This window comes from Vicia villosa, unplaced genomic scaffold (assembly GCF_029867415.1).
Source record: "Vicia villosa cultivar HV-30 ecotype Madison, WI unplaced genomic scaffold, Vvil1.0 ctg.003694F_1_1, whole genome shotgun sequence".
In the NCBI taxonomy this organism is placed as follows: Eukaryota; Viridiplantae; Streptophyta; class Magnoliopsida; order Fabales; family Fabaceae; genus Vicia; species Vicia villosa.
The window spans coordinates 194,585-218,040 of record NW_026706272.1 but is presented as its reverse complement, the minus strand read 5'-3'; the positions used below and the strand labels follow the sequence as shown (position 1 = coordinate 218,040).

The following is a 23,456-nucleotide window of genomic DNA, read 5'->3' as shown; positions in this document are numbered from 1 at the left end:
CCCCTGAATGTGGAATAAATGCCGAACCTTGAGCAGCAGGCGCTTCAGTTGTAGCTGTTTGAACCCCAGAGAAATTATGGCGGAAACCTGTACCAAAGCTGAAAGGCGGGCCCCAACCTTCTGGCATAGAGAAAGATGGAATACCGAATGCAACTGTAGAAACTGGAGTAGTGACTTCAGAAGTCACTGTTGCTTGACTGTTGGGTGGCGGCGGCTGATTCTGTGCGGCCATTAAGGAGTCAACCAGAGTAGTGAGACTTTCCAACTTTTCCTGAAGAGTGGTCACTGTACCACGGAGCTCAATATTCTCTTGTTCAGAGTGTTCCATTACTCTTCTTCTGCTTGAACGAGTATTGTATCTGTGATCTGATTGCGAGCGTGGTCGAGTAACTTTGAGACGCGACAGCTTGACGATCTAATGGAGAAAGATCCAAAAGATGAGACTCTATACAACAGACTCGATATGCAGAATGATGTATGCAAAGAGAAAATTTATGATTTTTCCAAACATTTTAAAGATTATTTTCTTTGCAAATATTTGAACACAAACAATTCTTTTATTGAAATAATGGGAAATGTTACAACATTGGAGCGTAGCTCCTTACAGAATCAAATGATACATGAAAATCTAAACAAATCCTAAACATCTTCATCAGACGAAGAACCAAATGCATTGTGCAGCTTGAGCTTCATGATTTTTTTCCCATAGTAAGCTTTCAACTCGGCCTTTTCAGCTCTCAGCTTGTCAACAACATTCTTCCAATTGTCAGGCATCGGAGCGTTGCTTGTTGAGCCTTCGAGCTTTTTCTTGCTCTCTTTGATGTATCTTCTGATTGCGGCATCTTTCCGACGGATCTTCTCATCTTTGTTCATGAGCCATCCATCCTGATAATAGAGAGTTTCTTCATGTTCTTTCACTTGTTTCTTCAACTTTCTGTGTTCCACATCAGTTCTTCGAAACTTTTCTTCCCAAGCGTCTTTTTCTATCCTCATCTTGGTCAGAGTGTCTTGGTATTCCTCCATAGCAGGAATGTTGGGTCGTTGAGGTACCACAGGGAACATGGGTTTTTCATAATCATAAGGCATTTGAAACTCCCTTGCTCTTTTCTTCACCCAACAGGTATAGGCGTTCGTAGCGATACAGTTCTTTATCTCACCTTTTTCTTTCCATCGGATGTCGTACCAGGCTTTCACCATTTTTGTCTTCAACCCTTGAGGATCATTTCCTTCCTGATAGAAGTAGCTTTCCACTGTAGGGCCAATGGGTTTTGTTGAATTTGCATACCCGAGTTGTCGTCGGGCTAGGACCGGATTGTAGTTAATTCCTCCTTGTGTACCAATGAGGGGTACGTTGGCGAATTCTCCACAACTTTCAATGGTTTCTATACCGCAGCGAGCCAAGGTATACCACTGAATATCATTATTAGCAAGAGACATAAGTCTTTGAGACCAACGTAAACCTTCCCGGTTTTCCGTGAAAATGGGAGACTTAGGTAAGTGTGAAACAATCCATTTAAACAACAGAGGTGCACAACATACAATAATTCCACCACCTTGGTGATTCCTATGATGGACAGAGAAATACATGTCACCAAGTAGAGTCGGAACGGGATTTCCATTCAAAAAGACCTTTATGGCATTGATATCAACAAAGTCGTCGATATTGGGAAACAGAACCAACCCATAGATGAGCAAGGCTAGTACAGCTTAAAAAGCTATCATGCTACCAGTCTCGATGAAATCAAAGGCTTTCTTTATTAGAAACTGTGAAGGCAAACCTGGAAGGTTTCCTTTGGTAGTCCAATTACTCTCTATTTCAGATTTCTTCAAGTGGGTTCCTGTTGCAATGACTGGTGACTTAGGAATGGCTTCCAAACCATTGAAAGGTATTTTGTCAGACACAGGAATACCCAAAAGATTGGCATATTCTTCCAAGGTTGGTACCAACTGATAGTCTGGAAAGGTAAAACACCGGTAGACGGGATCATAAAACTGAACCAGAGTTTTGAGAAGTCCTTCATCAACATGAGTGTTCAAGATAGGCAAAAGCTTTCCATGGCTTTTCCTAAAATCAGAAGGATCTTGTACAAAAGACGCTAACTCTTTCAGTCTTTCCACATTAGGCTCTTTGAAACCGTACCTCTTGGTATGCCTTTTTACCCACTCCATAACCTAATCCTATAATGTTTGCAAAGAAAATTCTCTAATTGTTTGGAAAAAATCATGTTTTTATGGAAAAAGATTTTTTTTATTTTTTATGGATGTATGAATGCATGGATGCATGGATGCCACATATTCAAACATAGTAAAGCGAACATGGTAACGCCAACATGGTACTGTAAACATGGCAACACAAACATGGTAACACAAACATGGTACACACAGGTTCAAAGGTCCAGCGTCACGAGCATGAGGTCAGAGAACCAAATATGGGATAGTTCTAGTTAATCACCTGCAAAACATGTTCTACTGATACGTCAGAGTCTACATTTTTCTTTCGGATATTACCGGCTTTCCACAATTAAACTCATGAGCCAGCAATATTCTCAAGAAAAACTCGTCTGAGTATGGTTCTCCGCATGACAACTAATCCAAGTCTTCACCTGAATAGTTTCTGCACCACAACCTAATAAGGCCAGGATGGGTTGGGGTTCTACGGTCTCTCAGCTTCTACAGTTCAATGAAAGCAACAATGTCTTCGCAATTAACTCGCTAAACATATATTACAAACAAGGAACCTCCACTGAGCGGAAGGATTCTCACGTGCGCCTGCACATGACTATACCCTCCACCTAATTTCTTATGTGTACTTAATCCGGGTTAGGATTTGTCCATAATGTATCACTTGTAACAGAACCACACAAGTAACAGAACCAAAACCACACATATAACAAAAAAATGAAATGAAAAATAAAGTAAATAGAATTAACCCTTCCTTTGGAAACAATAAAAAGATGGTACCCAGTGAAGTCGCCATTTTTCTGTCGCGGGCGAAAAACCGTTTTGTTCCTCTTTTTTGTGGGATGAGACACCTGATGCCTTCTTTGGGCTCGAGTGCTCATAAAAAAATGATTTTTCTTTGTTTCGACCAAACTTTTTATTATTTCCAAAGGAGGAAAAGGAAAAAAGCTGCAATAACCTAAAAGTGGGGGGAGAGATCTTTGGGTAAGAGGGTTGGTTATACGAAGGGAAGGTATTAGCACCCAACGTATCTATAGTACTCTATAGGTTTCTTTGCTTTGTTTTTCATTCCATGTTGCTGAGAGGTTCTGTTGTGAAATAGGTGGGACCTAAGGTGTTTGTTTGATTATGCTCGCAAAGATCATCGCGATCCTCTGCATACATATCCCTTAGAGGGAATCAGAGCATCTGTAGCTCGGGGTCTACGGGTGCTAAGGTTTGAGTGGTTTTTTTTGTTTTGTTTTGCTCGCCAAGGATCGACCTTGTGCCTACGTATTCTCAAAGGGATGTTGAGAAAGTCAGAGCAATCGTAGTTCCCACTTATGCTAGTGGAAGCAAAGGAAAATAGACAAATGTCGTCTAAATGCTAGATGTATCTAATCTATATCATCACATACATCTGTTTGATTTTTGTTTGTTTAACCAGCCTTGTGGCAAAAACTTTCAATGAAGTCAGCCTTGTGACAAAAAGTTTTGATTAATCAGCCAGCCTCGTGGCAAAAGTTTCAATGAAGTCAGCCTTGTGACAAAAACTTTGATTAATCATCCAGTACGGTGGTAAAACAGTTTGATTGATTAGCCAGCCTTGTGGCAAAAAAGTTTGATTTTTTGATTTAGCCAGCCTTGTGGCAAAAGTTTGATTGATTAGCCAGCCTTGTGGCAAAAAATTTGATTTTGATTGATTGATTGTTTGTGATGATATAGAAGAGATACTCCTAGCATAGAGATGAAAAATGTCTAATCTCCTAGGGTATTTGATTTGGATATTTGGGATGCTTATAAGAAGCCCGTGGGTCCTTGTACGAAGCCCAAGAGGAGGCTATCCGAGGGTCCTTGCATTGTAAGCCCAAGAGGAGGCTATGGGAGGGACAATCCAGGGTCCTTGCATTGTAAGCCCAAGAGGAGGCTATGGGAGGGTCACTCGTTTGTACAAAGCCCAAGGGGAGGCATGGTATAGTTGGTTTGAGCTCTTAGAGCGATTTCACCGGGAAACCATACTCTATGTCTCAACCTAAACTAGTGGAGATTCTTTGCACGAAGCCCAATAGGAGGCTATGGGGAACCTAGTGTTGTACTAAGTTGAACAAGCACACATATCACACATATGAACAAACATGAACAAGTATGAACAAACATGAACAGGTTATGAATAAGCATATATATATGACAAACTGTGTGTATATAATGGAGTTTATGAAGGAAATATACCTGTAAGCATGATCCATTTGTATATACAGGGATCGGGACTCACACTCGGGGAGAAATCCACTTGAGTTTATTCACAGCTATGTAAACAGGTATTTACAAAAGGGCTTGGGACTTATACCTACATGGAGGCCCATGGTATTTTTGGGAAGATTTAAAGAAACCTTCATTTTTGGTTTGTTATTCAAAGTTTTAAAAAACACATTGATTGAGATATGTACAAAAGACGTACAATGAAATACCTAATTTCATGTACTTGAGTGGGTATGTACAAAAGGGGCTTGGGACTTATACCTACGTGGAGGCCCGTGTTTTATTTACAAAACATGGTTGATTGTTTTATTTACAGACGCGTCGTTTGTTGTTTGAAAACAGTTTGAAAAGTATTGTTTTGAAAGAGTTTTCTGTACAAAGAAAAACTGTATAAAAGGAAAAAGGAGTGGGTCTTATACTCTCTAATATTCGAGAGGCCCCACTTCGTTTTGAAAATCAATTGATCAATTAAAAAGATTTAATCAAAAAGAAGTGGTTTATCGTTTTGAAAAAGAATCGCGATCGCTCGTCTTAAAACGATTTGAATTTGACAAAAGTCAACTTAAATTAAGTTAAAACAAGTTTTAATGCTTAATTAAGACCTAAATGATTAGGGTTTGATCACAAAAAAATATTTACAAGTGATTAGGTTAAAAATTAAATGAAAAACAATATTTAAAGTAATTAAAAACACTTAAAAATGTATCATTTTAAACCTAATTAAAAACATATTAAATAAATCTTTTTTTGTGATTTTTTTTGATATTCATAAAATATATGTGTTAAATAAAGAGTGTACAAAAAATGAATAAAAAATGAATTAATTTGGTGTGTTAATTAATTAATTAAAGTTGTGTGAAAAAAAAGAAAGAAAAATAGTGATAAAAAATTGGTTTTGTCTCCACAAGGACTTGAACCCACGCCCTCATGCTTGCCAATCAAAACAATGACCAACTGAGCTGCGCGCGCAGCTTGTTATACATATGCCTTCATTTAATTATATTAAAAACAAACATTTGAAATTTATGAACAAAAAAAGGCGCCAAGAACACATCCCCAAATCAAATTTGAAAATTCTGAAAACTGAATTGTTTGGATCAAGTAAGGGGTCTATTTCACTCGATTTTCCATAAGGAACATGATGGTGATCTTTAATTGCATTTATTTTCACTCTAAGGCTATCAATTTTCTGATGAACACGAAGAACCCTAATTCTATGATTCAATCTGAAATCGTGTATGTGCAAGTTATGATGCAATTGATTGAGGGTTAATGATCCTCATGTGTGCAGAAATGAGATGGTATGTTCATATTTCATTTATGATGCGTGGAGAGTAGATTTTGAAGTTCAAGTGTACTTACCTCAAAAACGGCCAAACTGAGAATTGGATTTTGATCTGGAGGTGTTACAGAAGTTGTTTGATGATCTGGATAGCTTCAATGGACCTTATGGAAGGTGTCTGAATGCTTGGAATCATCTGAATTCATCTGGGCATGGCCATGGTACCCGACCTGCATAAGCTTCAAGAGTGAATCGAATTTGATGATTCTGAGGTTATTGGCTATATGTGATGGATTGGATAGTTCATATGTGATATATGGATGATGTTAGAAGCATTAGTTTGGACAGAAATGAGCCTGAATGAAAATTGGCATGATAAGGTTCATTTCATGTTCATATGGAGGTTGAAAAGTGAATCTGAGTTTTGGGGTGATTTGGGGTGTATGAGTGGTTCAAACAAGTTTCAAATGATGTTTGTGGTTTGTGGGAAGCATCACTTTGGTCAGAAATTCAAGGGTTTGGAGGTTGAGCATTTTACCTCTTTGAAACTTAAGAAACTTGCATTCTAAGAAAGAAAGAGAAAGCCTATAATTTGTGAGACTTTGGTGTGAATTTGAATGAGGTAATGACCTCTATTTATAGGCCAAACATTCTGAACTCAGAACTTTGCAACTTGCTTCTTCTTTGGTGATTTGGCACTTAAAGGATAGAAAGGAATCTTACCATTAAATGCATATGGTTAAAGTTACTAAACCATGGTTAAAATTGGCTATGCTTCTTATCTCTTTCCCATCTGTCTCAAATCAGAAAATATCTTCCAATTATTGCCTCTATGTATCATTACTTGGACAATTTGGCAATTTGGTTCATAACTTTGCAAAAATGGCTTGAAATTTCAAGTGAAATGGTCACTAATGTCAAAATTCAAAACCATAGCTACACTCCATATTTTTTCATGCTCTTGGACATTTTGGAAAGCTCATATTACATACTTCAAAACCCTAGTTGAAAGTTTCTTCAAACTCTTTAAGGAAATGGGTGAAAAAGATCCATGAACTTTGAGAAAAATGAAGTTTTAAGTGAAGTTTTCAAAAAGTACCAACTTTGAAGCTCCATATCTCTTAAATGGTTGATCTTATGGAAAAAATTTATATGTGTCAAAGTTGTTTATTGGATCAAAATCTACAACTTTCATGTTGGAAGTTTTTTTCAGTTTGTAGGTGAAATTTTGAGAAATTCCCTTTCAAAGTTTGGAAAAAACCATGAAAAACACTTAGAAATTTTTCTAAGTATGGAAAGTCAAACTTTTGACTTTTTGATTCTTGATTGATTTTCTTGATTTTTCTTGATCAAATGACTTCTCATATCATATATTGATGATTTAAAACTTCAAAAGTCATGGTTGACCAAAATTCCCAAAAGTCAAAGGTGTTCTTGTACAGTTGACTTTTTCAGACGAATCGCGTTTCTGGAGATTTCAAATGAAACAGGCTACCCTCACCAAATGAATGGTATGAATGGATCATATTGAAGCATTAGAGGATATTGAGCCATGGTTTGAGTTGTGACACCATGTCCTGATTAAAAAGTCAGTTGTTCAGTGAATTAGGTCAAAAACCCTAATTGTCGACCAGATGAAATTGATGACTGTGGATCTTGAATTGAGATGTAATTTCCATTGGATGTTGTCATAGGGATTATTTGAAGATGATTGAAACCTTTGATTGACTCCCTGGGGGTTTTTAGGGTTTCCCAAATGTGATCCCTGATTTCAGTCCCTGATAGTTCAAAACCCTGATCTGAGGATTTGTCTGATCAATCTTTGTATAGGAGATGTTATGGGCCAATGGATTAGGTCAAAATGATTCACTTGAGGTCTTGATATCATGTCCCAAGCCATTAGGTCAAATTCTGAGCAAAAGTCAGGAGTGTGCTATCCTCAGTCAAAACCCTAATTCAGTCGATTCAAAGCTGTTGAGCTTGTTGAAATGAATCTCTGAGGACCAAATGTTGATTGTAGATGAAGATGATTCATTTGAGATGAAGGGGGAACAAAACCCTAATTGATTGGTATTTGTACTGATGAGTGATTTCCTGATTAAATCCTGCTGAGTCACAAGTAGCAAACACAAACTATGCAATTTGTTAGAGATGCAAATGATGCATATGCAAATGATATGAGGTGGTATCTTAGGTCAAAAATTGGGGTATGACAGGTATGACAATGTGAAATGAACATTCTTGAATGGTCCTATAGATGAAGAGGTGTATGCCACAAAACCTCACAGGTTTGTGATACAGGAGGAAGTAAGGAAAGTATATAAGTTGCACAAAGTGCCCCATGGCCTCAAGCAGGCGCCTAGGGCATGGAACAAGAAGATCGACTCATACTTAGTTGAATTGGGGTTCATCAAATTCAAGTTTGAATATGATGTCTAAGTTTAAGTTATGTAAAAAGATATAATAATCATATATTTATATGTCGATGACTTGCTGGTAACTGAAAATAGCTTGAAGAAGTTGTCGAAGTTCAAAGAGCTAATGATGAGGGAATTTGAAATGTCGGATATGGGAAATTTGTCTTGTTTCCTAGGTATGTAATTTTAAATGTCAAATCAAGGTATGGTGCTACATCAAAAGAATTATGACAAAGTGATACTCAAGATATTCTGAATGGATAAGTTGAATACCGCATCCTCACATGTCGAGCCAAACTTGAAACTGGAGAAACACGGAGAGGAAGAGAAGGTCGATCCTACTTTGTTCAAACAAATTGTGGGTTCTCTGAGATAAGTGTGCAACAGTAGACTAAATATAAGTTTTGCAGTCGGATTAATGAGCAAATACATGAGTGAACCAAGAGAGTCACACATGAAGGCTGCATGAAGAATCCTGAGATGCTTAATAGGATCGATAAACTATGGAATTTTATTTTGACAAGACTCTGAAAGCAAAGAAACTGTGATTAACTGCTATTTAGATGTTGATTGGTGTGAAGATAAGGAAGATCGAAGAAGCACAAATAATTATTCCTCTCAAGTTTTTGGTTCGCTAATCTCATGGTGCTCGAGAAAGTAACATGTGGTGAGATTGTCATCGTATGAGGCTGAATATATAGCAGGATCATATATTGCGTGTCAAACAATTTGGATCAATCTATGCTGCAAGAGGTGAGGTCGAAGTGAAGAAACCTCTGGTGCTGCAGATCAACAATAAGTCATCCATTAATCTTGCAAAGAATCCAATTCTGCATGGAAGGGGTGAGCACATCGAGCTAGATTTCACTTCTTACGAGAGAAGATAAATCGATGTGAACTTGAAGTAAGACATTGCTCAAGTGAAGCACAGTTGCTTGACATTTTCACCAAAGGATTGAAGATTGACAAATTCATGAATTTGAGAAAGAAATTAGGAATAGTTCAGATCGACTATGATTAGCGTATGTTCGACAACTTGGATTATATGAAGATATGTTATGATATAATCCAAGTCAAGTAATCCAAGCCCAAGTTAATTAGGGTTTGTTAGTTACTTAGTGTACAAGTCATATATATATATATATATATAATTTGTAATTCAGTATGAACAATTCAATAATATTAATCTTTATTTCCTTATTCTCTTTCTTTCTCTCCTCATTAAAAATATCTCACGCACTAACATCATTTACATCCTCAAATTAAAACCATAAACATCATTTCAAAGATATTATTTTTTAAAATGTGAATACTTATCAATAAAATTTATTTGATAAAAAGATAAATTTACATACGTTAAAAAATAGTTTGGCCATTTTGCTAGAGACTGTTTGACAAACAAAGGAAGGAAATCAGAAGAAGCAAATATAGCTAGAGGTGATTCAGATAATGAACCTGTGTTATTGATGGCTTCAGAGTCTGACGGAAGATGTTTGTCAGAGTGGTGGTATATGGACACTGGGTGTTCAAATCACTTGACTGGAAACAAACAATGGCTGATAGATTTTGATTCTGAAAGGAGGACAAAGATCAGATGTGCTGATGACAAGTACCTTTATGTAGAAGGAATGGGAAATGTCAAAGTCAGAGTGAAGAATGGGAAGAATGTTCTGATCAAAGATGTTTGGTATGTTCCCGGAATCAAAAGCAATTTGATGAGTGTGGGTCAACTCATTGAAAAAGGTTTCTCAGTTGTTATGAAGAACAACCTCTTGAAGTTGTATGATTCCAATCAGAAGTTGATTATGCAATCTGAATAGGGAAGAAACAGAACATTCAAGGTGAATGTAGAAACAGCTGAAACAGAGTGTCTGAGTGCAGAAGGCTCAGAAGGTGATAGTAAGCTGTGGCATAAGAGGATGGGGCATCTGAACTATAGAATTCTGGGACATCTAAGTTCTAAGAAGCTTGTACATGGCATTCCAAAGATTGTGAAGCCTGAGAAGTCATGTGAGGTGTGCATGAAAGGCAAACAACCCAGATTGCCATTTGTATTAGAAGTTTCTCCAAGAGCAAAGCATGCTCTGGGAGTAGTGCACTCTGATGTGTGTGGACCATTTCCAGAACCTTCACTTGGAGGAAATATGTATTTTGTGTCTTTTGTGGATGAGTTCACAAGAATGAGGTGGGTAACACTTATCAAGTTTAATACTGAGGTGTTCACAGAATTCCAGAAGTTCAAGGTGAAGGCTGAGAAGCAGAGTGGTCAGAAGATAAAGATTCTCAGAACGGATGGTGGAGGTGAGTATAACTCTACAGAATTCCAGAAGTTCTGTGATGATAATGGAATTGAGCATGAGGTTACTGCTCCTTATACTCCTCAACACAATGGTTTGGCTGAACGAAGAAACCGTACTTTGCTTGATATGACGAGAAGTATGCTAAAAGAGAAGAAGCTTCCTCACAATCTCTGGGGATAAGCTGTTGCTACTGCAGCATATGTGCTCAACAGGTGTCCAACAAAGAGGCTGAAGGAAATTGTTCCTTTAGAGAAGTGGACTAAAGAGAAGCAAAGTGTTAGTCATCTGAAGGTTTTTGGTTCTGTGTGTTATAAACACGTTCCAAAAGCTAGAAGGAAGAAGCTGGATGATAGGAGCAAAGTGATGTTATTGGTGGGGTACCACAGTACAGGTGCATACAAGCTCTATTGTCCAGAAACTAACAAAGTTGAAGTCAACAGAGACGTCATTGTGAAAGAATCAGAAGCTTGGGATTGGAAAGAGTCTCAACCAACTTCTGATGTAGAGATAATCTTTGAAGAAGAGTTAGAGTCAAAAGATGAAGAATCTTCTGAAAATGAGTCAGATGGTGAATCTGATTCTGATCCAGATTCTGATGATGATCCAGAGTCTGGTGGTAGTCATGACTCTGGAAGGGAAAACTCTAAAGACGTAGAGTCTGGAGGACAAGCTTCTGGAGATGATCATGAAGGTGGTGACTCTGGAGGTGGTGACTCTGGAGTAGGTGACTCTGGAGTAGGTGACTCTGAAGTAGCTCAAAGGCCACAAAGAGTCAGAACTATACCTAGAAGGTTTGCAGATTTTGACAAGTTGCAAGACACAGAAGTTGACTCAGAAGGAGATGTCATTCAGTGTGCCATGTTAGTAGACTCTAAACCAGTGGGTATTGAAGAAGTGCTCAAGAAGAAAGTCTGGTTGAATGCCATGAAAGAAGAACTTGAGGCTATAGAAAGAAACAAGACTTGGAAATTGACAGAACTTCTAAAGAAGAAGAAAGCCATCAGCATCAGATGGGTTTTCAAGGTAAAGCTGAAGCCAGATGGATCAGTTGGTAAGCACAAAGCAAGGCTAGTGGCAAGAGGTTTTCTTCAAAAACCTGGGCTAGATTACTTTGAGGTGTTTGCTCCTGTAGCTAGACATGAAACAATCAGACTGGTGATTGCGTTAGCTGCAAACAGAGGTTGGTCCTTGATGCATCTGGATGTAAAGTCTGCATTTCTGAATGGTCCACTACAAGAGAAGGTATACGTGTCACAACCCCCTGGCTTTGTGAAAAAGAATCAGGAAGGGATGGTGTACAAATTACAAAAAGCTCTGTATGGATTAAAGCAAGCACCCAAAGCTTGGAATTTGAAGATTGATTCATTTTTCAAGAAGCAAGGGTTTCAGAAGTGTGAGATAGAATATGGAGTCTTTGTGCAACATTCTGGAAGCAATATGATTCTGTTATGTCTTTATGTTGATGACATATTGCTTACAGGGAGTTGTCCAAAAGATCTGATGAAGTTCAAGAAGGTGCTTATGAATGAGTTTGAGATTACAGACCTTGGAAAAATGTCATATTTTCTAGGGATGGAGATTCTGTACTCAGAAGATGGTATCATTCTGCATCAGTTGAAGTATGAGTTAGAACTTCTGAAGAAGTTTAAGCTGGAGAATTGCAAAGCTGCTGTTACACCGTCAGAAACGAATCAGAAGTTGGACTCTGACTCTGAAGGTGAAGATGTTGATGCTACGATCTTCAAACAGCTGGTTGGTTCTCTAAGGTATTTGTGTAATGCCAGATCTGATATATGCTATGCAGTTGGATTGGTTAGTAGGTTCATGAATAAACCTAAGTGGTCCCATTACCAAGCTGCTGTCAGAATCTTGAGGTATATCAAGGAAACTCTGAAGTTCGGCATATTGTTTCCTTCTGGGAGAAAGGAAGAATCAGAGTTGTTGAGTTACTCTGATTGGTGTGGAGACAGAGTTGATAGAAGGAGTACCTCTGGATATTTGTTTATGTTTCTGGGAGGTCCTATTTCTTGGAGTTCCAAGAAGCAACCTGTTGTTGCTCTATCAACCTGTGAAGCTGAGTACATCGCAGGCGTTGTAGCTGCATGTCAAGCTGTGTGGCTTCTGAATCTATTAGAAGATCTGAAGATTAGAGTGAAGAAGCCTCTGAAGCTGATGATTGATAACAAGTCTGCAATCAATCTTGCCAAGAATCCGGTGTTACACGGAAGAAGCAAGCATATTGAGACTAAGTATCATTTCTTGAGAAGCCAAGTCCAGAATGAAACATTAGAGGTTGTGCACTGTAGCACCCAGAAGCAGATGGCAGATGTTCTGACGAAGGCGATCAAGACAGATCAATTTCTGCTCTTAAGGAATGGAATTGGCGTTGTAAGCTTTGATTGAAGAATATGAATTAAGGGATGATATTGAAGAGTAATTCATATTTAGAAGATGAGCATCAGAAGTTCTGATGTGGGCTGATCTTCTGATGGTTACTCAGAAGATAGTGTTGACCAGAAGTTCTACCTTCTGGGTCCTGTTAGTTTAGCTATTTAGTTAGTAAGGGTACTTTAGTACTTCTTAGAGCTCGTTTGGCCCAACTTTTTTTAAGTCTTAAAAGTTACTTTAAAGTTAAAGTTAAAAATAAGAGCTTTTAAAATAAAGTTAAAGTTGTTTGGTTATGATTATTTTTTAAAAGTTATTTTTAATTTAAAAGTTGTTTCATATATATATATATATATATATATATATATATATATATATATATATATATATATATATATATATATATATATATATATATATATATATATATATATATATATATATATATGCATATTATTTAATTGTTATATTAACATCTATAAGTTAGTGTATAGTAGAAGAAATTCATAATATTATTATTGAAAATCATTATACAATAAAACAAGATATAATATATAAAACGAATAAAAAATTGGACAATACTAGTATCTACAAAAATGATGATGTAAACACAAGAAGAAAAAAAAAGAATAAATAAAACATAACTCTAGATGTTATGAACCGTAGAAAAAATTGAAAAATTTCCGTCTACTACATTAGCGCCATTTTTTTAAAGAAAAGTGTTTTCGTTGGGATTCGAACCGCGACCACATGTTTTAAGCTCCAAAAAAGTTGGTTTCAACGCCTTTTTTACAAGCTCATTTTATTCAATTTATTGTCTTTAAAAAAAAGCTACTTTTTTTCATAAGAGCTTTATGAAAAATGTGTTTGGCCCTCCATCTCCTTATAAGGAGAAGAAAAGTAGATAAAAAGTTGGGCCAAACGAGCTCTTAGTATTGTACTGTTTATACCTTAAACTTGTTCACTAAGTTTAGTCTATTAGGGCTTATGTGGCAAGATTTTCTTTTGTATAAATAACCTTGTAGTAGCTATCATTAAAACAAGTAGTAGAATACATCAGTAACATTTATTCTCTCATCTCTTTTGCGCCGTTATTTTTTTGATTATTCTCTTTGTTATCATCTTTCATTCTTGTGCACCAACACTATTCGATTTAATAAATTAATTTATGAAGTTCAAGAAAAAAAAAGTTTGGGATCGAAACCTCAACATTTAATTAAATGATAAAATTTTAGCTATTAGATTATATGAAAAGTAATATAAAATGAAAAACATGTGAAGAAGAAGAGAACAATAAAATGTGTTAAATGGGGAGAATGAAGAGGATCTGTTATAGAGAGAGGTACATATTGAACCAACATACCACACGAAAGCAGCTAGCTTGTATCCTGCTATCTCCCCAACCATATCCGAACTTTGAATTAGGTTTATATATGGTTCCAGCTGTTCCATTTTATTTTATTTATACAAGTGGAATTAACACATCATAAAACATATATTTTGCAATCGCATTTCCTTTTCCACATAGATCCTCCAAATTAACAAATACCACAAGAATATACATTTTTTCCATTTAATATTAAAATACAAATCCCAACAACGAATGAATTGGTAAGAGATTCTAAGCACTTAAATAAGTGGATAGATGCTGGTTTGGAGCTTTTCATTTATAAAAGATAAATACAAATGGAAATTAATAAGATCCATTTTAATAAATAATAGACTTTACTTATGAATTGTTTTCATCCATTTAAAATTGGTGTGTTTGCAAATATGAAGGTTTTTTTTTTGTTTGAGGAGACTTCTTGTTGAAATGAGAATGGAGATGTTTTATATAAATTATCTTTGAATTCAATTTTAAATAATGCAGAACTATTTTAATGTACTGATAAATCATATAGCTGCCTTCTAATCTAAGGGGCATATGATGTGAGTACCTCAATAGAAAATAAGAATTTATAATAAAATGTATTAATAGATAATTAATTTGTTCAATTTATAATAAAAACATTATAATAAAAATTTAAATAATAAAATATATTAGGTTATCCTAACAAATAAACTAAAATACATAAATATATTATATTAATATATAAGAAAGCCGTAAATTATAGTCTAATTAAAATAATAAAAAAATACAACAAGGACGTTATGTGTTATGTGTGTTTAGGTGTGTATTTCGTACTGGTATGTTATTATTTTAGAAATATCTCTAAGAGAAACTGTTGTTAATCTCGATTTTTAATTAATGTAAAATTATTTTAATGTATCGAAACATAACATATCTAGACTAGTTAGAACTAGAATCGAAAGAATCTAATCTTATCTTTAGATGAAAGGAGAGAATTCCTTCGTATAAGGTAAGAGGGGTGACAAAAAGGATCCGGTTCATTAGATATGTCCATTTTGACTATACTTTTTTGTGGGAAAAATTAAATTTTTTGACTATTCCTTCTAATATGTCCGCCTTAACTCGTTATGTTTTTTTTTTTTTGCAAAATTTTATAAATGGCAAAATTAACATAAATTTTTAAATTAAAAAGTTACGGTGCTTTTATTTTTTGCCGAGTAAAACAAAATTTTAAGATCGTACTCCGCGGAACTAAAAGGTGGTCGTGGTTTGCCACCCTACAAGGTAATAATTACCCATACCTAATAAAACAATTAGAATATAAATAAATAATTGTAATAATTAATGAGACAAGGAGCGAGAGTGACTGACATAGAAAACTAACTGCAAATGCCTCAACCAACACTACGATCAATTTCATTATATAAATAGCTGGTGGGGGAAGAAGTTCATGGCATCACATACCTCAAATTGTGTCTTGAATTTTGTTCACATATCAATATTAGCCTATACATATATATAGGAACTCGTAAGAAACACTATTGATATATAACAAGAAAATGGGAGCTCCTTTATCAACCTGGCCATGGGAGAACTTTGGAATATTCAAGGTAATTCATGCATTTTCAATTTTCGTGTTACTATTAACTCAAATTCATTGTCACCGCATTTTGTTTTTACATCCGTCAAATATGAGATATTGTTAGAAAATTTATATTTTGTTGATGTAATTAAAGTTAATTAATTATTTGTTTTTTCTATAGTACATGCTATATGGGCCATTTGTAGGCAGAGTGCTGTACGAGATGATTTATGAAAAAGAAAAAGACCTCAAGTTCAGCTGGTGCCTTTGTTTGCTCATACTCTCTGGTCTTAGAGGTTTTCTCTATGTGCTATGGAATTCTTACAGCAACATGCTGTTTCTAACTCGAAACCGTCAGATTCTTAAACAAGGGATTGATTTCAAACAGCTTGATAAAGAATGGGACTGGTAATTAATTAGTAAATCACATGAATAAATTCTCTTTCTATATATATTTTTTCATTATCTAATATATTGTTAAACAACAGGGATAACTTTTTAATACTTCAAGCAATGTTATGTTGTGTGGCCTATTACATGTTTCCGTTCCTACAAAACCTTCCTTCATGGAACATGAAAGGTGTTATAGCAGCTTTGATATTTCATATTGGAATATCAGAACCACTTTATTATTGGATGCATAGAAAGTTTCATGGAAACTATCTTTTCACCAATTACCATTCACTTCATCATTCATCACCTGTGCCACAGTCGTTGACAGCTGGAAACGGAACGGTTTTGGAGCATCTCTTTCTCAGTTTAGTAATCGGAATTCCGATCCTCGGAGCTTCATTTATGGGATATGGATCCATAAGTTTGATATTTGGTTACATTTTGATATTTGATTTTCTTAGATGTTTGGGCCATTGTAACGTTGAAATTGTTCCACATCGCATCTTCAAAACTTTCCCATTTATCAAATATCTCATATACACCCCAACGTAAGTTCATTAATTTTAGTGTTTGTCTTTTATTTTTTTATAATCTTCATTGTCAATTAATGTGTTATTAATTTATACGCAGATATCATAGTCTACACCATACTGAAAAGGACTCGAATTTTTGCCTCTTCATGCCTCTCTTTGACGCGATAGGAAATACTATTAACACAAAATCATGGGAATTACATGAATCATTGAGCAAAGGGAATTGTAGTAGGATACCGGACTTTGTATTTCTAGCCCATATAGTGGATATCACATCCTCTATGCATGCTCCATTCTGTCTAAGATCATTTGCTTCTTTACCGTTCAGAACAAGGTTTTTCTTGATCCCGTTTTTTCCAATTGCTGTGATAGCTTTGCTAGCTATGTGGCTTTGGTCCAAGACGTTTCTTAATTCTTTCTACTACCTTAAGGGGAGACTACATCAAACATGGGTTGTCCCTAGGTGTGGCTTTCAGGTAAGTGCCGGAGTCTTTTTTTTGTCAATTGTCATTACATGAAGTACTAATAAGTCACACATGCGTGACTGATATGATTCGAACCTTGATTTTCAATTTAACAATTTTAACTTCGGTCTACTCTTGAGTTAAAAGTCACACGCGCGTGAATGATAGGATTCGAACTTTGATTTTCAATTTACCAATTTTGACTTTGGTCTATTGTTGAATTGTGAGTCTATTTTAATGTAGTAAATTGATTGATTGTTTGATTCATCTTAATTGTATTTGGTTTAACAGTATTTCCTACCATTTGCTACCGATGGTATCAATAAACATATTGAGAAAGCTATCCTCACGGCAGATAAAATTGGGGTTAAAGTCATAAGCTTGGCTGCTTTGAATAAGGTAGGATACTTGGACATGTTAAATCAATTTTTATACTTATATATGTGGAGTACACATTTTTTTTAGATGATTTTATTGTATGAGCAAAGTAGATTGGTTAATTGCTTCTTAGAACAATCCTCTTTAGACCAATACAATCATAACATGTATTTCAATTACAATTTTTTTATTAATTAAAAAATTAAAATTAAAATTTTTGTGTTCTATTATCACAACCACTTTATAATTTCAATTAAAACATATTAAATTTTAAATAAATTTAAAATTTTCTATCACCTTATTAATTACTTTTAAAAAATTAGATTTCGAAATGTTTCCTATAAATATTTCTCCCATCGTCATCTATCAGTCAAACAAATCAACTACTTTTGTAAATTCATAGACAATTTAAGCAAATATTAATTGGAATTTAAATACTAGCTGCATTTTTCTCTCCAAAATTAGTAAAGAGACAAAGTTGAACTAGTTTTAGTATGGGGCAGTTCCCTGTCCAAATCGATCTAGCTATTCTTGGAACGACATTTAGAGCATTTATAATAATGAATAGGTTGTTTGTTATTTGTCTCTTTTTTTTCTTTACAAAATTAATTAATTTTCATTAATAATATAAGAAAAATAAATTTATAAAAGTGAAAGATAATTAAATAATAAATAATAAAAAGTATAATTAAAAAACACAAATGATAAAAAATAATAAATAAATAGTCCGTTTGAGATCAGATAATCCGCAATGTGTCTATAGTTGGACTCTAAAACATAATTCAACCTCATATTATAACATTGTTTTTATGATCAGGTCCTATAAAATTAATTTTGATTAAAATTTTAATTCTTCAAAATAAAAATTTTTATTTTAGAAAAATAGATAAATTAAATGCTCCATAAAATAATAATGTAAATAAAATTTAAAAAAAAATGAATTGTTTTGAAGAACACAACTTAAGAGCTTGTAATTTATAATACAAACAAATATTTAATTTAATAAATCAGAAAAAAAAATTCAGAATCACAAGTTATATACACATACATACACACCAATAAAAATAAATAAGATAGAAACATTTAAATGAGATGGTAAGTGATATCCTTCAATTTAACCAATAAATATGAATTTAAATCAAAAGTAATTAATAAATAAGGAGGGAGAAAAATCCCAAATTAAAAAATTACCAAAAGTAAATAAATAAATAAATAAATAAATCAAAATACTATAGATAATTAGACATAGTTAAGTACTAACATTTTAGTAAATACAAATTTTATTTTATTGAATTTACACTATCAATTAATTATTACTTAAATGAAAAAACATAATAAATTTGTTGATACGTGGGAGATGCAGAATGAATCTCTAAACGGTGGAGGAAAACTTTTCGTGGACAAGTACCCAAATCTTCGAGTTCGAGTTGTTCATGGCAACACCTTAACAGCAGCTGTGATCTTAGATGAAATCCCCAAAGATGCTAAAGAGGTCTTCCTTACTGGTGCAACTTCCAAGCTTGGAAGAGCAATTGCTCTCTACCTCTGCAGAAACAAAGTCAAAGTTCTGGTATAATAACCACCATTTTTTCTTCAATTTTTTCATTACATTTCTCATTTTAATTTTTAAGTACTAACTTGGTTATACCCTCTTTGCAGATGCTAACACTATCAACAGATAGGTTTCAGAAGATTCAAAAGGAAGCACCACAAGAATACCAAAGCTACCTAGTCCAAGTGACAAAATACCAAGCAGCACAGCACTGCAAGACATGGATTGTTGGCAAGTGGATCACTCCAAGAGAGCAAAACTGGGCGCCAAGTGGAACACATTTCCACCAATTTGTTGTGCCTCCAATATTTGCATTTAGAAGAGATTGCACTTATGGTGATCTAGCAGCAATGAGATTGCCAGAGGATGTGGAAGGGCTTGGGTGCTGTGAGTATACAATGGATAGAGGAGTTGTTCACGCATGCCATGCAGGAGGAGTTGTGCATAGTCTTGAGGGATGGACTCATCATGAAGTTGGAGCCATTGATGTTGATAGGATCGATGTTGTGTGGAAAGCAGCACTCAAACATGGTCTGACTCCTTTGTCTTCGGGATCTACTGCAAAACCAAATTAAATAATCACTATCATATATATCAGCTGTTGTTATAGTGCTCATTTTAATGTGCTTAGAATATTTTCACCATGATTTTATATTCTTGTTGAATCTTCCCATCCCTTCTTGGAAATGAAAATGTCTACATTTTTAAATTATTCTCTCTGTTCTTAAGAACATACTGTAATTATATTTATTTATTGTATTTTAAAACGTCAATGCTTATTACTTCATTCCTCATAAATTGAGTGATTTGTGTAAAAAATATTTTAGTAAAAATACTATTATCTCGTTTATATTTTTTATATATGTGAAATGATCAATTAAATTAATCATTTTAAAACAGAATGAGTATTGTTTTATCACTAATATCTTTTGTTTCGTGATTATCAATGAGTTGATGAGATTGACTCTTGATGTGGTGGTGTAGATTTTTGATACGGCTGCGTAGGGATGAATTTGTAAGGTTAGCCCTTCTACGCCTAAATTAGTGAATAAAACATTTTGCAGGATTTCCTCACACGTGGCCTAAGTTCATAGGCTAGGGTGTGATGCTTTCCTCTAGTATACTCAAGTGCACCTAAGTGTTGTTGCATTTTTCGAGGTGAGATTTGACTGTGGATTTTAATCTTCTCATTTTATTTCATTTCGGGTTGTTGATTTATCTATCTTATTTTATTATATAAAGATTACCTTGGTCTTTTATACGATTTTTGCCCTCTCTTGCAAATTGAGACTTACTTTTCTCTATATATGTTCCAAATGCTAACTCTTTAGGGGTTAATTGACCTAATCCCAATCTTATCGTGCTTATCAATAATTCTGGGTCTGGTGTGGATTCTGTTGAAGATGGCGATAGACCCTCTACTGGGTCTTCCAACGAGAGTACCGGTGATTCTTTTGAAAATGATACGTGGGTGGTTTACAGTACTCCCGTTACGATGGTTGTATTTGTCGGTCCACCTTCAATTATTCAACTACTTTCAGATTCAAATATAATTGATTGAGATGAATGTAGGACCTGTTACTTAGTGAGATCTCTTAAGGAGGAAAATGAATGAGACTTTACTGATATAGAAATTAAGGCTTATATTATTTTTCGAAACCATTATGTAATTCTTGGCATGCATTATCTTTTCATAACAGCCGGGCAAACATAATATGCTGAGATCGTGAACGCCAAGTCCTACCTCCTGATACTGAATTGTACCGGTGGGTGGACGCAGACTTATTTGGGATGGTTTCCTACTACGACATTGTTTTCAGGATGGAAGAGGCGTGCACGAATGTGATTCCATCTTCCAAATGACCAGTTTCCCATGTTGAAGTTGACAAAAGGATATGCAGCTCTTTTTAAGAGTGTTATGTTCCCTTCTACAAGTGTTTGTTCTCTAGGCGGAAACTTGATTTGCCTCTTACAAATTTGAGGAAGGGTTACTATGGTATTTAAGAATTTCCCTTCTCAGCTTCATCTAATTGCTTAGGCCTATGAATATTAGGATCAGGAGCCTTCTGTGAACCTCTTCTTCAACATCTTCACTATTTATTATACTTTGGTTAAAAGGGAACAAGGATCGGGTATGGTCTCGCTACGTCAAATAAACAAAGTATTCCACATCTATCATGAAAGTTGGAATTTTTTTTAAGGATCATTACTTTATGGTCACTCCCTTGACCACAAAAGCTTATTCAATGTTTTGTAGAGTCCATAAATCTTCCCCACACAACATCTTAATATGGAGCCTTCTAATTATAAGAATTTGATCCAAAAATGTTGGTTCCATAACCACTTCAGTTGATATTCAAATACTTATTATTACTTATGACTCTTTGACCTTAGAGAAGCACTCGATGAAAGGATATTTGATTTCCTGATGGGAGTTCTTGAGCTATGATAAGGAATCCTACCTTTTTGACTTATCGTTTTCTATAAGAAGTTGGCGGTTTATTGATACTCGGAAGGTTGAGGAGGTAGCCACCGCACAGGTTAGGATGGATGTCTTTGGTAAGAAGATAACTTTTATTCTTACCTTTATTTTTGTTGTTCTTATACTATCTTACTGATCTTTTTTGTGTTCTTCCATGTAGATAATACAACGTCCGTCAAGAATCTCTCTAGGAAGAAGAAATCCATTGGGGTAACTGACGTGCTTCAAACTCCTCCTATTTCCAATCTAACTTAGGTGGAAGCTATAATGGAAAAATTTCTTGTTGACAATGTGGATTTGGTTGCTGCTCAGAACCAACTGACTTATCTTGAGTAGGACCAGTCGTCGTATGTTGTAGAGCAAAAGTTAGTGTATAATTGTCGCCTCCATAATAACTATTTGTGTTTCCAAGACCCTTCAATAGTTTATATTACTTTAGGTTTGGGTTATCAAATGGCTGGTTATTTTGTGAATACTTAAGACGTAAAATAATAGAAAACAAAATTAAACATTCAATGTTTTAACAGTGAGAAAACTTTATTGGGGTTAAATTTCATTGGCCTATTCTTATGTAGTATCCTTGACCAGTAATATTCAATTGTAATTATTTATTAATATTACCTCTCGAAGCTCTCATCGCAACTTCTGTCTGAGTCAACGACATGAGATCTTCCACATTACCTAATAGATAATCTCTTAGCTAATTAATCAATACATTAGCATTAAGTTTCAACAATAAATGTGAATATTAAACCTAAATATATTTCTAGACTTTAGCATCCAATAAATGAAAAAATTGGATATAGGAATTACCAACACCTTTCGAATATTAAGTCATACTATGAAAACATATTTTAGGTAGCTAATCCAAAAAAAACATTAAGAACGAAGAATCCATCAATATTAAAACATAAGAAAAATTACATAGAATTTCATGGTCGGGATCAACACAAAAGTAATAGGACAACTACATTTAACCCTAACAAAAGATAAAATTAGCTACGCTTACTGATCGTAGCTTTACAATTAAGTCATAGAAGAAAGAAGTTAAACAACATCTATTGATGATTCCTTAGATAGCGCTTCCACCCTCAATCTTCCTCTCATACTCTCTCCTTTTGTGATTTATGGCAAAAACCTAGTTTCTCTAAGGAACCACCTCGATTCCAGCGACTTCCAATATCCATATATGATTGCTCGACACCTACTATTTATAGGGTTGTGAAGGGTAGGCTCACTAATCGCACTACCCATGCTTGCTTAACACACCTAATTTCTTCTAGATTAATTAATGCTAGCTCCCGTACAACTAGCCTTGACACATATGCTCGCTAAGAACACCTTCTGCACTACCTTAGCCACCAAGCCCTTACATCACCTTGAAGTAACTTAACCCTGAAGTCATGAACCACCTTTGCTCGCTAAGCGTACTTGTGTTTCTTAGATTATCAAGGTTGCACCTTTGCTCTCTAAGAGTGTCTATGATCTTGGCTTATCGAGCCTTCTTTTATTAGGAATGTGCTTTAGCTCTGTCTCTTGTCTTGCTTTGATGGCTTCTTGATCCTCTTTACCTATTTTTAATCAATTTATAGTTAAAATGATCAAACATGTGTTTTAAAAATTTTCATCAATAAATAAGGGGTCTTTCATTTGTTTACTTGTAAAATAAGTTATTAAGGTCATATATATTTAAATTATTTTGGCACTTATCATCGTCTAAATGGTGGATCAAGAAGTCCAACAAATGATTTGCTTCTACGGTTAAGGATAACAACAATCGAGGTTGGAAGAAGGTCTAGACAAAAGGTATAAATTGTATGGTCCTGCCTCCATGAGGATCACCCTCCCCAACACCAGAACTTTTTTTGCTTCTTCCAAGTTCCCCACCACTCTCCCATCCTAGGTACCTCGCACTTCT

General features: G+C 34.9%; 1 protein-coding gene across 1 annotated transcript; it reads left to right on the top strand.

Annotated features, from left to right (window-relative positions):
* Positions 1-15,576: 15,576 nt before the first annotated feature.
* Positions 15,577-19,768, top strand: LOC131641360 (very-long-chain aldehyde decarbonylase CER3-like). The gene is made up of 7 exons (XM_058911667.1): positions 15,577-15,764; positions 15,918-16,144; positions 16,225-16,677; positions 16,760-17,138; positions 17,418-17,525; positions 18,868-19,074; positions 19,164-19,768. The coding sequence occupies exons 1-7, from the start codon at positions 15,714-15,716 to the stop codon at positions 19,629-19,631; spliced, it is 1,893 nt and encodes a 630-aa protein (XP_058767650.1). The 5' UTR covers positions 15,577-15,713; the 3' UTR covers positions 19,632-19,768.
* Positions 19,769-23,456: the final 3,688 nt, after the last annotated feature.

Coding starts and splice junctions, on each gene's coding strand:
- LOC131641360 (XM_058911667.1), top strand. CDS start 15,714: ATGGGAGCTCCTTTATCAACCTGGCCATGGGAGAACTTTGGAATATTC. Junction 15,765..15,917: donor AGAACTTTGGAATATTCAAG/GTAATTCATGCA, acceptor TTTTTTCTATAG/TACATGCTATATGGGCCATT. Junction 16,145..16,224: donor CTTGATAAAGAATGGGACTG/GTAATTAATTAG, acceptor GTTAAACAACAG/GGATAACTTTTTAATACTTC.